Source organism: Fukomys damarensis, unplaced genomic scaffold (assembly GCF_012274545.1).
Source record: "Fukomys damarensis isolate Sample0158 unplaced genomic scaffold, DMR_v1.0_HiC HiC_scaffold_9, whole genome shotgun sequence".
Lineage (NCBI taxonomy): Eukaryota > Metazoa > Chordata > Mammalia > Rodentia > Bathyergidae > Fukomys > Fukomys damarensis.
Genome location: NW_022900921.1, coordinates 42238761 through 42258107, shown reverse-complemented (window position 1 = coordinate 42258107; position 19347 = coordinate 42238761). Strand labels below are relative to the sequence as shown.

Genomic DNA, 19347 nt, shown 5'->3' with positions numbered 1-19347 from the left:
GCGTAGTTTCCTAACACTCTTTCTCCAGGACAGCCTTGCATGGGGCAGAGCATCCACTCCACCATGCCTAAGGGTCTCAGATGCCAAGTTCCTCACTGGTCACAGCTTTGGGAAGTCCACGTACTCATTGGCTGTGTTGGTACATTTCCAAGGCCTTCTTTAGAGTTTCTTACTACTTACAAATTATGAACAATATTCTGCCTTCACATTTTCCAAAATGGTTAATGATAAGGGTGTGGAGAAGTCTTGGGATCTTTCCAGGTTTGGATTCTATAGGATTTTCTTGGGGAATAACCTGTATCTACTAAGACAGTGCTCAGGGCAACATATCTGAATGGTTCTAGGCTAGGTTTTCAGGGAGACTAGGGAAGGTTAACAATAATTCACAGATGTCCTTCATTATTCAGCTTTGAGGGCTCAGAATTGGCTGATGATGGTGAAATCTGCAATCACGCCAACAAGAGGGTGAGTTATTAGTGAAAACTAAATTTTAGATTTAATATTTCTCCTTTTATTATGTGGTCAGAAAGCCAAGCTCCAGTCTCTACTGGCACTGTAAAGTCAGTGGATCATGGTCATAGGGGAAAGTGTGACTCAGGCAAGCATGAAACGTGCCCTGTGCAGGATGGGAGGCATAACAGGTGGGGAGAGCAGTTCCCATCTTAGGCTGAACCCAGGCAAGCCAGGAACTGATGGCAGAAGCCCAGGGGTAAGGAACAAGCCAGGCTTGCTGCACCTGGTACCTGCAGCCATGCCTCCTTCCCACTGGACTTCATAGTCTGAAGAATCACGACTCTGTCCCAGACTTAGGAGCCAATGGAGTAGCTATGCTGGGTGCCAACATCACTCCTGAGAAGGTATCAGGAAGCCTCAGACATTCAAACTCCAGAATGCCTCCTGGAATGGTCTGAACACAGAGACCACAGCCTTCTGAACACACGTGGGCCTTGCTAATTGGATTCCCACCCAAAGGGACTTTGAGCATTTGCTACACATTTTAATAAATAGTAGAGGGGTCTTAGTGATAAACAGAAAGGGTATTCCTCTCTAATTTACAATCATTGATCAAAATCTTTGGCTTTTTCTAAGAGAATTTAACATGAAATTATATATGAATGAGTAAAAATGAATAGCATTGCCAATGAGCTGTTCACCCCAGGATCTTAAAAGACCTTACAATCTGTCCTTGCAGTCCTGAGCTTTGCTGCCACCAAAGTTTTTTACTTTGAAGGTTGACCTGAAATCAAATGAGTGGGTCATAGTAAAAATGGAGTAAAAGAATCTCAGAATACACCACACATTCCTCAAAAATAGAAGGAAAGAAAACATAAAATCTTCCACTGCAGAAGGCCATGCTAAGAGTAGAAGAAACTCTGAAGACACCCTTTGCCCATTCATTTCATGTGGGCAGTTGGTCTGAGCACGTGGGATTCGCCCTGAGGAGATAAGTGAGGCTTTGGACACCCCATGTAGAGACAGAGCAGTGAAGGGACAGCCTTAGCCCTTGACCAACAAGGAGGCAGCAGTAGACCCAGAATATCCTGACCCACTGGTTTCTCCCACACTTGCCTATGCCTCCCATTCCTCCCATCTTTCTCCTGGTCTTTCCCATGAAGAACTGGAAACAAAAGTCTGTACTTTGCATATTGATTTGCTCCATTTCTGCCCATTCACCACAGAGTTGTTGCTTTTCCCACAATTCTACTCACATTCTTCTACATCTTCAAACATCACTAGTAAGCCCCCTTCTGGCAAATCAAATAGCGTTTAGATACCATTCTGTATGACTCCAGAACCCTCCATAACAGCTTCAGTAGCAGATCTTGTTGAATGAATTTGTCGTTGGCTCTCAGGGTTCCCCACTGTACTATGCACGTGATATGCTTTGTCCCATCTTTGCCTTTTCTATCTCAGATATGAGGAGACTCAGGAGTGTAGGGCATGTGTGAGGCCACACAACTCAGAAGTGGTAGAGCTGAGATTTGCAACAGGTCTGCCTGACTCCAGAGCCAGGCTCTTAACCACTTCTCCTTGGTTCTCACATTGTAGTCCTTTAACCTGAGGCTCTTGCTTCTCAACCTCTCTGTCTTGATCCCTTCAATTGTCTTCACTTCCTCTCAGCACCTACTTCAAATGACTCCAAGTCTATCTGTCATTCCCCCTTTCTCCTGGGCTCCCAACATTTGATTGTTGGCTTTCTCACCTGGATGCCCTGCAGACACTTTAGAATTTAGAAGAGTAAAAGCTAATAACCCTTTCCTCTTTCTCTCTGGTCTTTCATGTATTTACTGAAATATCCATCAGTGTCTTAGCAGTGCCAGCCACTATTGCCGGCTACAGGAGTACCTAGAACACAATGGGCCAACACTTGACCTGGTGGAGAAGACCAGCCATAAACAGGTGTGTACATCATGTAGTGAAATGAGCTGTGAAGGAAACAAAAATGAGACACATGTGACAGAACGGCAGAGTGATGAGATGGGCTGGCTTTCCTAGGAACAGGTGTAGGGGAAGTGGTCAATACTGACACTGTCCCTTGAATTGTCTATTACAAGACATTTTGTCTTCTGACTCACCCCATCCATCTGACTTTCCAACAACCCATGTCTCTTTAACTTCTGCTCTACCCATTGATCCTTCTTGACTCAAGGACTCAATGCCCCAGAGAGAGAGTTGCACATGATTTTGGTCTCTTTCTACACCAGGCCTCACCTCACTGCTAGGATAATCCTTCTAGACACAAGTCTGTCAATGACTTTCACCTTCTGGAAACCTCTCCTGGCATCCATTTCCTACAGGCCTAAGTCCCCAGTGCCACTTTCTCTTTCCCAGCTCTTCTGTGGTCACACCCTGGGTGAACATCCTACCTTCCTTTCCATCCTTAGCCTCTGCACAGGCTGTTTCTTTCACTCAGAAACTTTCTCATGCCTCAACCTCCAATTGCTACACATCCAAAACTCTGAGGGAGGTCATGGTCTATTCTAATATGTCTCCTCCACTAGGCTGTGCACGTCCAGTGCACACTGTATCAAATAAATATTGTCACCATGTGAGACCCCAAGATGAGAATGAGCTGGGCTACTCAGTGCCTGAGACTACCTGTGCCAATGATAGTCTTGTCCATGGTAGGGGATATTTTTAGATGAGGAAATTACAAAAATTATTTTTATTCCCACTTTGTGAAAAGGGAATAAAGGAATAAGACAATTAATTCATATTCTGTAAATAGTGCTGGAATTCTGGGCAGATGCAGTAAAACATACTATCTTTGTCCTGATTAACAAGAGACTTCTTTTCACTCTATTTGCAACACCTCCTATTTGCAAATTTAATATAAAGCATAGATAAAAGAATAATGTTAGAAAATCCTGCCATTGGGCTGTGGGGAATCCACAGCTCAACGTGGGGAAGCCCATCACTTAGGGGGAGTAATGCTCTGTCTCCTCGTGAGAATAAGGACAGAATGGGGTACCCATGTTTTAGGTTCTCATGGGGCCTAGGATAGTGCTCAGCACCTTGAAGATCTTCACAAATATTTCAGTAAACAAATGAAAGAACTAGCAGACAGGAGGCATGGAGAGAGGAAGAGAGTATTTCAGCAAGAGGTAGGAATTCAGTTTGGTCCTCTAGACTTTTAGGTATCCACAGGGCATCGAGGTAAGCAAGGCCAATGGATAGAGAAATGTTTGTGGGTATCTGGTGTGCCAGGGAACGCTGAATAATTCTGTGAGGATCTAATTTGTTTGAATAATATTAACAAATATGTGACAAAAATTTTTCATTCTGCACAAAGGATAATAGCTTTTTATACCAGTGGGGGGAAAATGTGATCTGCTGAAGAAAAATTAAAAGAAAAATGAAAAACACAAGAATCTAGAGCAGCAAATACAGAAGCCAAAATCAGGCAAAACAGTATTAACTGGCAAAGATAGAAACTAAAAAAATGAATCCCAAAGATCAGTTCATATAGTGGGTATCTGAAAGTGAACTAGGATTCAGAAAGATTTTGGAGAAACTATTCTGTGTCCACACACACCCAAAGCACAGTCAGAAACAAGGGTGTCATACTAGAAATATCTGTTTTGAGCCTTCAAATGTTCATGTCATTTGGTCCAGGGATCCCATTCCCAAGACTGTATCTTAACAAAAATTCAACTAAATGAGTTCCAAAAGAGTCATGACAATATGAAAAACTGGAAAATAACCTAAAGCCCAACCTTCAGTGAAGAGTTAAAAACACCAGGGTATCTGCACATCATGGATTATTATGTAGTCACCAAAAATATCAATCTGAAGAGTCAATAAAACACAGAGAAATTCTGTGAAATAATGAGAAATTAAAAAGCAGAATATAAAATAAGTATAGACTCTGGCTATATCTGTCAAAATATTTATTTGAGGAGGAAAAACCTATAAGGAAAATTATTTTTCCTTTTTAGAAGATCTGCCCTATTAGTTTAATAGTGATACTAATACTAATAATTGCTAATATTTATGTGGGGGCTTTCAATACCAGGTACTTTTTGTTTTTCTGGTACTGGGATCAAACTCAGGACCTTGTGCTTGCAAGGCAGGTGCAGTGTCACTGCCCTAAATCCCTGGCCCTAATATCAGATATTTAAAATGGGTTTTATTCTCATAACAACCGTAGGAGGCAGGAACTATTAGTACTCCTATTTCACACATAAGAAAGGGGGTTTAATGAAGCTAAGCAGCTAGGCAAGATTACCTAAAAATAAGGTGGTAGATTTGAAGTTTGATCAAAGTCTAGGCTTTTAATCATTATATTACATTATACTTCTATTTAGTTTTATTTTTCAATTAAAAGATGTGTTGTGTTGTTTAAAAAATAAGAACATATTAAAGTCAAGTGGCTTTTCTTTTTTGATTAAAAAAAAGTCCTGAGACCTCTACTATAACTCTCAGAAATCAGTGTGGTGGAGAGAAGGGGGAGTATAGGGGTGGAAATGACTGGGACAGGCAGAGAGGGAGGGAATACATACCTCTGCTGGTCCCTGGCTCACACAATTCTTCTTGGAAGCCTGCTGGAGTTCCATGGCCTGCTGGATGTACATTTTCCCAGCTAGAATCTCATTTTCCAGGAGCGACAGCTCTTCCAGTGAAATAGGCCAATTTGACCGCTCTAATGCCTTGTTTAGAGCTGCCTTGTTTTCCAAGTATTGTAATGGTTTGATTGCATCTAACCTAAAAACAACAACAACAACAAAAAAGGAAAAGCAAATGACTACAATAGAAAAAAAAATATGTTGGTGTCTCAGTAAACTCTCCCCTGAAAAACATTTGTTGCATGCTGAACATCAGATGTCAGATGACAGTCATAACCATGACCTCTGGTCCATCTGGACTTTGGTAGCTCAAACAGATTAAAAACAAACATATTCAGGCTGGGGATTTAGCTCAGAGGTTCTGCTGCCTACCTTGCAAGAACAAAGACCCAAGTTCCATCCCCAGTACCAAAACACAACAAAACAAAACACAACCATCTTTGTGAATTATGGTTGGCACTTTTACCCATTACCTCATTTGGTGACCTCTTTAGAAATTCTTGAATCTAGTGAAAACCTGTAGCATTCAGAACAGTGCTTAATGTAGAGAGACACTAGTACTTAAGGAAATCTCTGTTAAGCCATTGGCTGACCATAGAGATAATGGAACAGGGGCTACTTTGAACACACATAAGAAATATTACTTCTGTAAAAATAATTTTGAAAAGCACTAAAAAGAAGCTGTAACCTTCATTAATGACAGCAACTGATAAAAAGAAAGGAGACTGATTTTCAGAGGTTTCATATTGTAATAGTCAAAACGTTCAATTTAATCCTCAAAATTCCAAATTTGCATACAAAGAAGCAGGAAATGTCCCATTTACAGGAAAAAAATTGTAGAAGAAAATTGATGCTGGATTTACTAGATAAAGATTTTAAATTAACTTTAATTTTAAATTAAATATGCTCAAAGAGGTGAAGGATATCATAAGCAGGAAATTAAAGGAAACAGAGATGAAGATATATGAACAACTAGAGGATAGAAATCATGAAAGGAAGCAAATAGAAATACTGAAGCTAAAACAATAACTGAGATGGAAAGTTTATTCAGCAGCAGGTTTAGAGCAGGCAGAGAATGAATCAGTGAATGTACAGATAGGTCAACTGTCATTACTAAATCTGAGAGGCAGAAACAATAAGGGGATAAAGAAATGTGGACAGAATCTAAGGAAACTTTGGGATACCATGGACTTAACTTACCAACATAAACATTTTGGGAGTCCTAAAAGGTAACAGAATAGAGAAAGGTGTAAGATACTTGAAAAAGTAATGACCAAAAGCTCCCTAATTTTGATGAAAGATGTACATTTACATATCCAAGAAGTTCAGCAAACTTTAAGCAAGATACATTCAAAGAGCTACACCAGCACATAGTATCATCAAACTGTTGAAAGACAAAGAAAAAGAGAGACTCTTGAAAGGAGCAAGACAAAAGGGACTTGTCATGAATAAGTACTTCTAAGGAAGATCAGCATTTGATTCTTCACCACCAACTATGGAGGCCAGAAGGAAATGGGATGATAGATTTAGTGTACTGAAACAAATCATTGTCAGCCAAGAATTATGTATGATAAAATGACCCTTCAAAAATGAATGAAAAATTAAGACATTCCCAGATAAAAAGTGAAGGGATTCATTACTAGTAGACTTATTCACAAGAATGTTAAAAAGCACTTTTCATGCTGAAAAGAAGGCTACTAAAGGGCAATTCTAAGCCATATGAAGAAATAAACATGACTGGCAAAGATGACAACATAGAAAAATATAAAAGCTAGTATTTTATTTTGATATATAACTGCTGTTTTGTTTTGTATATTACATAAAAGACAAGTACAAAGATATAATCACATATCTATGTAATGGGCACATAATATACAACATGTAATCCATGACTATAAACAGGTAAATGGCAAGGTTGAAGTTGTACAGGAATGGAATTAATGTCTGCTGCTGAAACTAATTCAATATCAATTCCCACTAGATTATTATACATTTACAATGGCAACTGCAATCCTTATGAAAACCAAGTGGTTGAAGAGTATATAATGTAGGAAAGGGAATAAAGAGTGATCAAAATGCATGTAAGAAAAAAATCAAGTAAAAAAGAAGAAAATATTAGAAACTGAGGAACAGAAATATATGACACATACAAATAGCACAGAGGCAGACCTAAGTCTTCCATCATTATTAATCATTTTAAGTGAGATTAAACCTACCAAATAAAAGACAAAAATTGACAGAATTTTAAAAAATAACCAACTGTATGTTGATGAAGAGACTCTCTTAGAACTAAAAATACAAATAGATTGAAAATGAAAGGAGGGAAACCTGGGTGTGGTGATAGACTCCTATAATCCCAGTACTAGGGAGACTGAGGTAAAAGGATCGCTGCAAGTTCAAGGCCAGCCTGAACTACATAGCAAGACCCTATATCCAAAAGGAAAAAAAAGAAGTAAAAAGAAAAGACGGAAAAAGATATTTGCAATGGTAATCAAAAGACAGCTGGAGTGGCTATATCATTATTGGAAAAAATAGATTTTTAAGTCTAAATTGTTATAAAGCAAAGATTGTTACAAGCAAAGGACAACATTTTCTACTGATAAACTATCAAATCATCAGGAAGAAATTATAAAGATACATAGATCTACTGTTACAGTCCCTGTTATGGCTTGTATTTAGATGCCCCCACAAAGCCACATGCACTTATAGGTGGGGCTTTTCAGAAGTGGCTGAATGTAGGGTGTGTGAATTTAGATTAAGGGTGTGTGATCATTAAATTACTCCACTGACTGGTTTATTATAATTCTGGGTGTGGATAATGGGAAGGCCCACCCTGGGTGTGGATGGTACCACCCAAAGGATTGTAGCCTGGATGGCATAAAAGGGAAAGGCAGGCTTACTGCTACTGTTGCTGCCGCTGCTGTTGCTGCTTGCTGACTCTTGTCTACACTGCCATGGACTGTTTTGCTTCTGTAATGCCCCTCTGCCATGTCACCCTGCCTTGGAGCTAGCTGACTATGGGATGAAACCTCTACAAACTGTGACCCAAAATAAACTTTTCCTCCTTGAACTTTGGGCGTTGGGTATTTTGTTGTAGCAACAAGAAAAGTAACTAAGATAATCCCCCAGTAAGGCAAACTTTGGCATGATTATAGGGAAAAATAGACACTTGTACAAAAATAGCTGGCACACTCCACTTTCAGTCATGAATACAGCATTCTGACAAATGATCAAAAAAGAAAAAAGAGGATCAGAAAACACTATAATTACACCAGACAATAGGCATGTACCAAACACCTCTCTCAACAAAAGAATATGATTTTTAACATATTTAATTTTTCTCAGGATGAACCATTATGCTAGTGTAGCACAACTCTAAAAATATCCTAGAAGACCTCACTCCATATGTAAACTTCAATATGTAAAAATTAACTCCATATGTAAAACAAGCTCCATATGTAAAAATTAACCAACAACCTAAATATAGGAGCTAAAACTATAAACAGAAGAAAACATAGTGGTACAACTTCACAACTTCCTATCTGGCAGTGGATTCTTAAATTTGACACTGGCAACATGAATAACAAAACAAAACAAAACAAAATGATGACCTGACTTTCCCAAAATTGAAAGCTTTTGGGAATCAAAGGACATTATCACGAATGTGAAAATATCTCCTCCTATAGAATAGGAGGAAATGTGGATGACTCATGTATCTGGTAAGCACTTAATATCCGAAAGACTGACAATTCAACTACAAAAACACAACTCAATTTAAAAATGGACAATGGACTTGAATAGACATTTCCAAAGGTAGAGAAACGGAGAAGCGTATGCAAGATGTTCATCATCACTAGTCATTAGAAAATGTGTATCAGGGCCACAGTGGGATAGCACTTGACACCAGGAGGATGACTTTACATTTAACTTTTTGGCCATGATACAGTATATTTAATATAAACAAAACATTCATCTTAAAATTATACATTGTTAAATATTAACCAATAAATGTTCTGGCAACCACACCAACAATGTTAGAAGACGAAGTATTATTCAGCCACAACAACAAAAATGTATAATTATGTGCCTATATGAGGAAGTAATTTTTCCATGGAAATGATTTAAAGCAAACATGTCTTTTTCTACATATTTGTTTAGAGGATCCTCCAGACTGTTCTACAGAGAAGCTGAACACCTTGTACAATGCTGGTGGCATACAAAGTGGGGCAGCCCTGTGGCAGCAGTTTGGAGGTCCCTCAAAAGTTAAGCATAGAATCATCGCATGACAGCAAATCCACTTCCAGTTATCCACCAAAGAGAAATGAAGACACAATGTTCACTCAGAAACTTCAATACACATATAGCAACATTATTCATATCAGCCAAAAAGTAGACAATCCAAATGACCATCAATGAAAGAGAGGATGCATTTTACAAAGAGATACGTTGTGCATGTGTGTACATGTGCATGCATGCGTGTGCACACACACGCGCGTGTGTGTGTGTGTGTGTGTGTGTGTGTGTGTGTATTCAGATACCCTGAAAGTCCCATTTGGATAAACTTTGAAAGCATTAAGTTTTCACATTAAATAAAAGAAAGCAGACATGGAAAGTATCACATGTTACATGATTTCTCTTATGTAATAGGCAAATTCCAGAAGGGGAAATTCATTCAAATTAAACTAGTAGTTACCAGGGGCCAGGAAAGAGGAAAATGGGAATAGTTACTCTATGGGCGCAAGATAGTTTTTATTGGGCAATGGAAACAGAAAGAGAGAGGAGTGTTGCACAACATTTGGAATATTCTAAACACCACTGGACTGAACACTTCAAAATGATTAATTTTGCTGACATGAATTTCAATGGAATAAAAAACAAGGGAAGACATGGAATGACTTACTTTTCTTTTTCCTCTTGAGATAATGCTTGCCAAACAATTTTATTCAAACGCCTGTTAAATTAAAAAAAAAAGCAATGAGAATAATTTAGAAGCAATACTTCATTTTACAGCAGAAGGCTGCCTCTAGGCTCTAAGAAGCACTGCAGTGGGTATGCAGGCCCTGGACCACACCACTGTCATCTGCTAAGAGAGACTGGACAGGAGTGTCTCCCTCTCTGAGCTTCACTGTGGAAACCTCATGGCTTTGAGGCAGTTGTGTCAAATATCAAAGTAAATGCAATCAAAAACATGGTCTGCATCATCTCTGCATTAAGAACTTCCTAGGCCAAGAGTGGTGGCCCACGCCTATAATCCCAGCACTTGGGAGGCTGAGACAAGAGGATTGCCAATGCAAAGCCAGCCTGGGCTATGTAAGTAAGACCTTGTTTCTGAGAAAGATGGGCTCAGAGAACATGCTTCATTCAGGTGGAGGTAATTTCCTGCCTCCCAGGCCATGGTGAGCCTGGGCAGAACACAGCAAGGATGACTGAAATGAGGGAAAAGCACAGATGCTATCAGCAGAGCCAGGACCCATCACTGGGTCATTTTCTCTTCCTGGCTGTGACTGGGCAATACCAGACTTTTTTAATCAAGTGGGCTGAATAGTAGAATCCCTCTGTGTAGCTGAGAAGACTCCCCAAGCTAGTCTGGGCACAGCACAGTGGACTGTGCTTGACACAGGTAAATGTTCTGTAAGTCAAGGGGACAGGGTTAGAAGAAGCCAGCTCAGTGCTTCTGCCCTACTTGAAGCTTTTGGTTCTTTGGGACCTATTTGGAAATTAGGTTTCTTGAATCGTGTGGCTCATGTGACAATGACCAGAACCTTTAAGATTTATTGAAAGGCATCATAGTAAGCATTTTTGCTTTTCCATGCTTTTCTTTAAAAATCCTATTAAAAATCCTCTGAAATAGAAATTTGCAGGGGCACTCAGTGTTCTGGGAGGCTGGGTAAGGGCTTTAGAACAACACAGGTATGGATTCACAGCTTGGTGTCCATCCCCATTTTGCTGCTGTGCGGTCTGAGAAGCTGCTTCCTTATGGATAAAACAAGGAAAACACCACCTGTCCTTGGCATCGAGAGTGTGGAGCGAGATGGATGTGTTGCTGCATGCCAGGAATAACTCAGTGTACACGAAGTAGGGCAAGGCCTGGAAGCCTGGAGAAAGCTTTGATGCCTGTGGATCCCATTTGCTAGCACACCTCATATTTGATCTCATTCACTTAGAAGGTGTTTTTCCAAGAGCTCATTTTCATAAGCTTGGTAATTCCCTGCCTGTCTATCTCCACGAAAACATTTCGTTGTTCTGAGTGGGCGGCAACTGGGAGAGGCAAGTCCCTTGGCAGGGATGTGGGGGTGCGGGGGTGGGAACCGGATGAGGCCCCTCTCTGGCTGCTCCAGCCTCTCTGCTCAGGGATTTTGCTGGCAATAGTTTCCTCTTATTTGGCACAGGAGAACAGAATTTGGTTGAGGGATTGCACTTACTGGTTTACTGCGGGTCTACTTGCACTAAGGAGTGGCTCATGGCAAAGCAACTTGCAACAGAAATATGATGGGCATAGCTTCTCAGAGATGGGAAGTAAAGGCACTTGGCAAGGTCCCAGAACCTGGTTAGGACTGAAGTTTCTCCTGTGGATCCAAGGTCTGTGATCTTGACTTTAGACTTACAGTCAAAATAAACTGCAGAATCCAGACAGGACTAGAAATGCTTGCTCAAAGCTATGCTCAGATGTTGTAGGTTGTTGTCTCTTAGCTCTGTTGGAGGTCTTTCTTGCAGTGCAGAAGCTTTGTAATAAGATGAGATCCAAGTTGTTGATTCTTTGTGCTAGTTCCTGTTCTACTGAGGTTTTGTTGATAAAGTCTGCCAATGTCTTTTGAAAGTTATACCTAATCTACCTTCAAGCAAATTAGTGTTTCTGTTTTAATATTTAGATCTTTTTAAAATCTTTATTAAATTTATTGGTACATTTCAGGTATACAATACCGTTACATTCATCTTTGGGATCTTGTACCTACGCATGACTTATCAGGTTCTTATTTTTCCTCATTCCCCAGCCTTCCCTCCACCCCCTCCCCCCTTCCCTGTTTACAGAGACATTGTTTCCATGTTTTTCCTTTTCACATATTTTTTTATTCTCCTTTTACCTTTCCCCATCCCTCCCACTTCCTCTATTCTTTTAGACTTTTCTTCCTATTACAGAATATCAATTATACATTTTAATCCTTATTTACACTTTTACTTTTTCACACCAGAGAAACTATTCAGTATTTATACATGTGTGACTTACTAATTTCACTTAAAAGTATAGCCTCAATGTGCATCCACTTAGCTATAAATCTCTCTAGTGTCTTGTTCTTTATGTCTGAGGAGTATTCCATTTTATTAAAAAAAAAAAAAACAACATTTTCTTTATCCAGTCTCCAGTTGATGGGCAATTGGGCTATTTCCAAATTTTAGCTATTACAAACTGTGCTGCTATAAACATGTGTTAGCATATATCATTGTGGTATGAGTCTTTTAATTCTTTTGGGAAGATAGCCAGCAGAGGAATAGCTGGGTCAAATGGGACTTCTAATCCTGGTTGTTTGAGGTATCTCCATATTGATTTCCACAGTGGTTGCACCAGTCTGCACTCCCACCAACAATAAAGAAGGGTTTCTATCTCCCCACAACCGGCCAGCATTTGTTATTGGTTGATTTCTTGATAGCAGCCATTCTTTCTGTGGTGAGATGGAATCTCAGTGTTGTTTTCATCTGCATCTCTCAAATTACCAGTGGTGTTGAGCATTTGTGATGCACTTCGATTTTAGTTAAGTGCATGGTGAAAGATATGGGTCTAGCCTTAATCTTTGGCAGGTTAAAATCTAGTTTTTCCCAGCATCATTATTATTAAAAAGGTTATCTTTCCTCCAATGAGGGTGGTTGGCTCCTTTGTCAAAGATGAGGTGGCTGAGTGTGTCTGGAGTCGTTTCAGTGTCTTCTAATCTATTCCACTGATCCTCAGGTCTGTTTCTTTGCCAGTACCATGCTGTTTTTATCACAGTGGCTTTGTAGTATAGTTTCAAGTTGGGGATTATGACACCCTCTGTCATGTCTTTGTTGCCTAGAATTTCTTTTGCTATTCTAGGTCTCTTCTGGTTCCAAATGAATTCTTTTTATTGTTTTCTCTAATTCTGTGAAATATACTATTGGGATTTCAGTTGGGATTGCACTGAATCTATATAGTAGTTTTGCGAGTATGGCCATTTTCACTATATTGATTTTTCCTACCCAGGAACAAGGGATGTCATACTAAATAGCTTCTCTGGTGTGAGAAACTGGTATAAATAAGAATCAAAATATATAACAGATAATGTGAAATAGGAAGAAAAGGTCTAAAGGGAAAAGGAAACTGGGAAGGGTAGGAAAAAGGAAAGAAGGGAAAGGAAAAAATATGATAAAAGGAAAAAATGGAAACAAAGTCTTTGTAAATAGGGAGGGGTGGAGGAGTAGAAGGGAGGGCAGGGGAATTGGAGAAAAATAAGAATCAAGATATATCATCTAAAGGTACAAATTCCCAATGATGAGTGTCACTGTATTGTATACCTAAAATGTACCAATAAAATTAGTGAAAAAAAGCTATGCCCAGACCCTCAAAGCCAAAATTGTTGACTTAAATAATAATCTAACAGAAAATAATGTAAAATAATAAAATAATGTAACAGAAGGACACCCACATAAGGGCACTAAATGTGACCCAAGTAGTGCTATTATTTTAGCCAAAGACTCTGAGCTTCCCATGTGCTTGGTCATTCTAACTGCAGCATGGATTTAAGGTTATATGAAGCTTATATTTAAAGTCACAACTGGTTTTCTTTTGGTGGGAAACTCCTTAGAAATGTATTATTGGGGCTGGAGCGGGTAAACATCTCATTGATTACTTTCTGTACTTTGCATATTTTGAGAAAGGTAAAATAAGATGTGAAAGGGAATTGTCATTTGGATCAACAAAATTCTTCATTTTTAAGATAAATTTTATTTTATTTTATCCCATTACCCACTCTAGCCCCCTCCCCTCCATGTTTACAAAAGCTTTGTTTCCATGTTTTTCCCTCTATTTTACTTTTTTTTCTTGTCCTTTCCTTCCTTTCTCCTTCCCTCCTCCCTTGTTTCCCTTCCCATTTGAACAGCTTCTTCCCATTTCTCAACCTCCAAAAATTCTTAAATATTATTGAATTCAAAAGATCAGGAAGTTTTTGTTCTGCATAATATTAATGTTGATATGAAATAAATAATTTATGATATTAAAGCAATAATATAGTACCAATCAATATTAAGTAAGTAAGAATATTAAATGTTGGTCATAGTGAAGTTAATTTCATTAATATTAAAATTATTACTAATAACAATACAAACATCTCATTTTGTTTTGGTGTTTTTGAGACAGCAAGGACTGTGCAGCAGCCACAGGCTCTGAGGACCACATCCGAGGTAGGTAGGAGAAAGGGACTCCACAGAGGCCTCACTGAGGAGCCCATTTCCTTAGGGAGATGCCTGCCTAGAAGCATCAAACACATAAGTTGTTCCTGTGATAGACAGAGGGCAAGTAAAGACCCCAAGAAATACAGACAGAACATCCTTCTCATCCAAAATCCCCCAATCCAAGGTGCTCCCAAGTCTGAAACTTTCTGCAAGGCAATGAAAAATTCCACAAAGTGAAAGTTTTCTCATGCACAAAATTGTTTAAAATAGTATATAACATTACCTTCAGGCTATGTGTGAAATATGTATGTAAAACATAAATGAATTTTATGTTAAATATCCCATCCCCAAGATATCTCGTTATATATATATGCAAATGTTCTAAAATCTGGAATCTGAAACCCTTCTGTTCCAAGCAGTCTAGATAAGGGATTCTCAATCTGCAACCGCATAAAACAGCCTCAGTTCCCAGGGAAAGCAGCAGAAGATGCTCTAGTTGACAGGAATTTGGAGAGGTCTGTGCCGGGCATGGTGGGGGAGACCTTCCAGGGGACAGAGTGTCCCTCCTGTAGGCAGGGCCAGGCCTTAAGCTTGTTTTGAACACACACTAAAACTACTGCCAAACGACAACAGACGCATAAGTGCTGGCTTGGCCACATCATTCACTTCTGTACTTTACTTAATTTTTCTTCTTATACGGTAGTAAATAAAACCCAACGGCATGGCTCCTCAATTAAGGGTCTTGCCTGAAGAAGAACGGCTTGTTGGAAACGTCATTAAACATTGGGAGCCAAGGATCAATTTTGTGCTGGGCTGGAGGTAATGAGGGCCCTGGCAAGGCGATAACTGCGTCTGCCCTGAGAGGAAAGGCTCTTGTCTCTGCATGGACACAGGGACTATCGAGGGCACCATTTTCACTGCAGTAACTTGATTTCCATCATGAATTTGATTCAAAATTTAAATGGTAATGCGTACTTATGCAGTTGTTCCTTAGAAGCCACGCAGAGAACTGGTTCAGGAACGACGTGAAATGTGCAGATGCTCAAGTCCCTCACATAAAAAGGTGTAAAATGTGCACACGGCTCAGGCACGTCCTCCTGCAGACCTCTCTAGGTCACTGATAATATCACAGGCAGTACAAATACAAATTAGTATTTATACTAAATGCAAATTAGTTGTGGTGCTATATTGTTTAGGGAATCGCAACAAGAAAATAAAATCTGCATATTCAGTACAGAGGCAATTTTTTTTCCTGAATGTTTTCCATCTGCGGTGGCTGCTACAGCTTTATTACCGCATTACTGTGGGGCTTTGTTAGTCACTTTACTGAATGTCAGATACCGAAATGATCAAATTCACTGTGCTGAAAGGGAAACCTGAAAGATTTTTATGGAAATATGAGATTTCTGTAGTTTGGAAAAGGAAGATGGATTCTTTAAGACTCTTAAAAATATTCAGGTAAAGAACTTAATGCAGAGGCTGATACATAGGGAGTCCCTGGGTTAGCTGGTCCTGTTATTCATGCTGCAAAGCTAAATTGCTGCTTCCGAGAAGAGAAATCTAAGCTAGAAATGAGAAAACAAGGTAAAGCAAACAAGTTCCACATCTGTTAAAGAGCAGTCAGGAATAATACTCACTTTTCGTAGGACTTAATAGCCTGCTCCACTTTCTGCTTGTAGAGATTGAGTTTGACTCCTTGGGGGTTAATTAATGTCATCTTATTTGTGTCCTTGCACACATGTGCCAGAGGGAACACCTACAGTTCAGTACCAAGGGAAAGAAAAGTGTCACTTGTTGGTTAACATGTGCCTTCAAAAGTGTTATCTACACAGCTATGGAATAGGTTTTTATGACTATATTATAAACATGGAAAAATTAGGAAACATAGTAAATCACACAGAAAAAAAATAGAATCCAAGATGCTAACCTTTTCCTTCCAGTTTTAAAAACTAAATATTTGAAAAGTCAATACTACAACCATACATACACACAAACCAAAAACAATAAAAATTCCAAAACTGTCTCAGAAAACTCAGAACTGAAATATCTTCAGAATCCTCTATCAGGTTAGTAAAAGCATATAATAAGAAATAGGAGCCCATAAATATAATATAGGTGACCATAAATATATATAATTATTGTGTGTTTGTAAAACTTGTTTTTAAAATACCATGTTAAGTACCACATTAAAAAAAAAAAAAGAAAGAAATCAGGATCTCATTGTTGCTTCTTTGTAAATTGCTAGTTGGGCCTAAACATCTTTTATATATAGATAATATATTTTAAATTTTCTTATCTGAGACTATCTGATCATAGTTATATCTTTAGGCATTTTCCTTATCTTTATGTTTTTGTGGTACTGGGGATTGCACTCAGGATCTCAGGATAGCCAGGTGTTCTACCTGAGTTTCAGCTTCAGAATATCTTTTTTAAAATTTTGAGACATGGTCTTGTTAAATTGCCCTGGTTGTCCTCAAACTTGGGATCCTCCTGCTTCAAACTCCTAGTATGTGAGATTACAGGTATGTGCTACCATACCTGGCTTTTCCTTATTAATTGACAATAGATTCTTACATACAACCAAGAAGGCTCAGTGGTCAATGAAACCACATGCTACCAGAATGACAGAATTTTCTTTTGCTTTTTTCTGTCTCTGCCCAGTGCTTACTTCTGGGTTTTGGGATACTTCTGATTTCATGCCAGGAAATTCCTGGTTTGATAGAGCTGTCTCTCCAATTCTTTTAGGACTGTTCTGATGTTAAAGTCCATTAGTATTGTCTCCAGGTATTCTGTCCAAGGTTTATAGTTGAATTCAGTGGGAGAAACAGGGTAGAGTATGTTCACCTATCTTCCCAAGAACCAGAACCCCCCAAAACTCTTTCATTTTCAACTCTCCTTCCATCTTAACAGTACCTATAATATTTTGCATACCTATTACATATTGCCTATCTCTCCCTAACAGAATGTAAGCTATTTAAGTGCAAGGGCTTGGTTTTGTTCTCTGCTGTATGCCTACTGCCTAACACAGTGCCTGACACAAGGTACACCCGCAACATAAATTTTCTCAAAAATTAATAAATGTATGCTCATCAAAAGGAATATTTCATACTGTAACATTTAAGTGAAAATTCTTAATAGGAAAATACTAAGCTATACTATCATTGCTTCAAAATCATATATAGCTTTAGCAATAAGGAACTTATAGGACTTTTGGAAATGTGGGAACTTATTTCTCAGGAATAAATATTTTACTTTCAATCAAGATGATATATATAGTTCATGCTTTTATATTCCCTGGCTTCCAAAAATCATACACGAAGTTTATTGTGTTATTGGAAAATAATGAAAGGAAGGAAGAAAACAGATGCATGGCTGGCAAATAGGTTTGTAGACATAAAACCTGAGCAGCAGTGTGAACTAGCAAACAGAGGCAAAGCTTGGGCTGTGAGCTGTGTCCAAGGATGGCAAGGCCACAGGGCTCAAGTACTGAAGAGCAAGGGGACCGTAAGTGCTTGGCAAAGACACAGGACTAAAGCCTGAGAGGGTATGAGCCTCTCACTCTTGAGAGGCAACTGCAACACAGAAGGAAAAAGATAAAAGTAGATTTTAAGTCCTGTTAGAATAAGCCAGCATATCAAAATTCCCAAGGACTATAGGCAGGGTGGCCTACAGCAGCTGGAATGGTAAACACCTATAATTCTAACTGCTCTGGAGGCTGAGGCAGGAGGATTGTGATCTAAGGCCAGTCTGGGTAACATAGCAAGACTCTGTCTTAAAATTTAAAGAAAGATTTTTTTAATGAAAAAGCTAAGGATGTGGCTCAGTGCTAGGGCCCTTGCCTAGCATGCATGAAGAAGCCCTTGGTACAATCTCTAATACTACAAAAAAGAAAAAAAGATCCTAGATGTACACACTACCAAAATTGACAGCTGAGTAAATCAATAATCACAATTTCAATCTACTTAAGAAATTAATTTATGAGCAATCTAATGATAACTTTAATTATGATTTAAATTACTTATGATTAGACTGTCAAAAGATGTAAAAGTATATGAACTTATTACAGGGCCATAAGAAGAGGATGGACAAACTATTAAAAATCTATCTTAGGAAAACAAAGGACATTAGAACCAAAGCAAAAAACAAACAAACAAACAAACAAAAAACCTTAATAGAATGAATTTTAGACTGGACATAATAATAATTTGAATAAGTAGTAAAGACTTTTCCCAGAATATAGCATAGAGAGACAAAAGGAATAGATACACAGTACCTAGATAATGATAGAGATGAAGAAACTTCAGTAAGTATAATAAAATTTTGAAAGAACAGAATTTCAATAGAAAGATTATTAGAAAAGCAACATTTGAAAATGAGCTCTGAGGTTTTACAAAACGACAGCTTTAGCCCTCACATCACTCATTAGGAATTAGTGATCGCAGCTATCAGAAGTTAAGCGCCTTAGAGCCTTATAGAAGGCATGGGTGTGGCCTCAGGTCAGTGGGGGTCAACACTGTCTGTTCCCTCGGGGAACTCTACAGTTACAGGTTCAGCTGCTCATCCGTCTGGGGTCTGAGTAACAAAGGCCTCCCAGGGCCCAGGATTTAGTTCAGTGATGCTGCCACCACCTGCATCACAAATGCAAGCTCCTGACCGGTACCCCCCCAAAAAAAAATCAAAACAAAAAACAAAGGCCTCCCATATCCCTCTTTGCTGTTAGGATAAATGATTTTCCCCTTGATTGTGTTTAAAGTTTTAAACCCATTGAACAATATTTTAGTAAGTTTGTATTAAGAATATTAAAATACACATGAAAATTAAGCTGATGTTTACTTCTAGGAAAGAAGGAAATAGAACCAGATTTTTTTTTTTTTTTTTTTTT

At 38.7% G+C, this 19347-nt stretch overlaps 1 protein-coding gene across 2 annotated transcripts in view; it reads right to left on the bottom strand.

Moving 5' to 3' along the window:
* Vwa3b (von Willebrand factor A domain containing 3B) overlaps positions 1 to 19347 on the bottom strand; it is a 201657-nt gene that overhangs the window by 30760 nt on the left and 151550 nt on the right. For both annotated transcript variants that reach the window (XR_004516439.1, XM_033761713.1), the window contains exons 20-22: positions 16103 to 16221; positions 9967 to 10017; positions 5004 to 5205 (exon numbers count right to left, since the gene is read on the bottom strand). Coding sequence is in view for 1 of the 2 variants with exons in the window: in XM_033761713.1 (XP_033617604.1) it covers positions 5004 to 5205; positions 9967 to 10017; positions 16103 to 16221 (372 nt within the window). In the remaining variant the exon portion in view is untranslated. The remainder of the gene's footprint in view (positions 1 to 5003; positions 5206 to 9966; positions 10018 to 16102; positions 16222 to 19347) is intronic.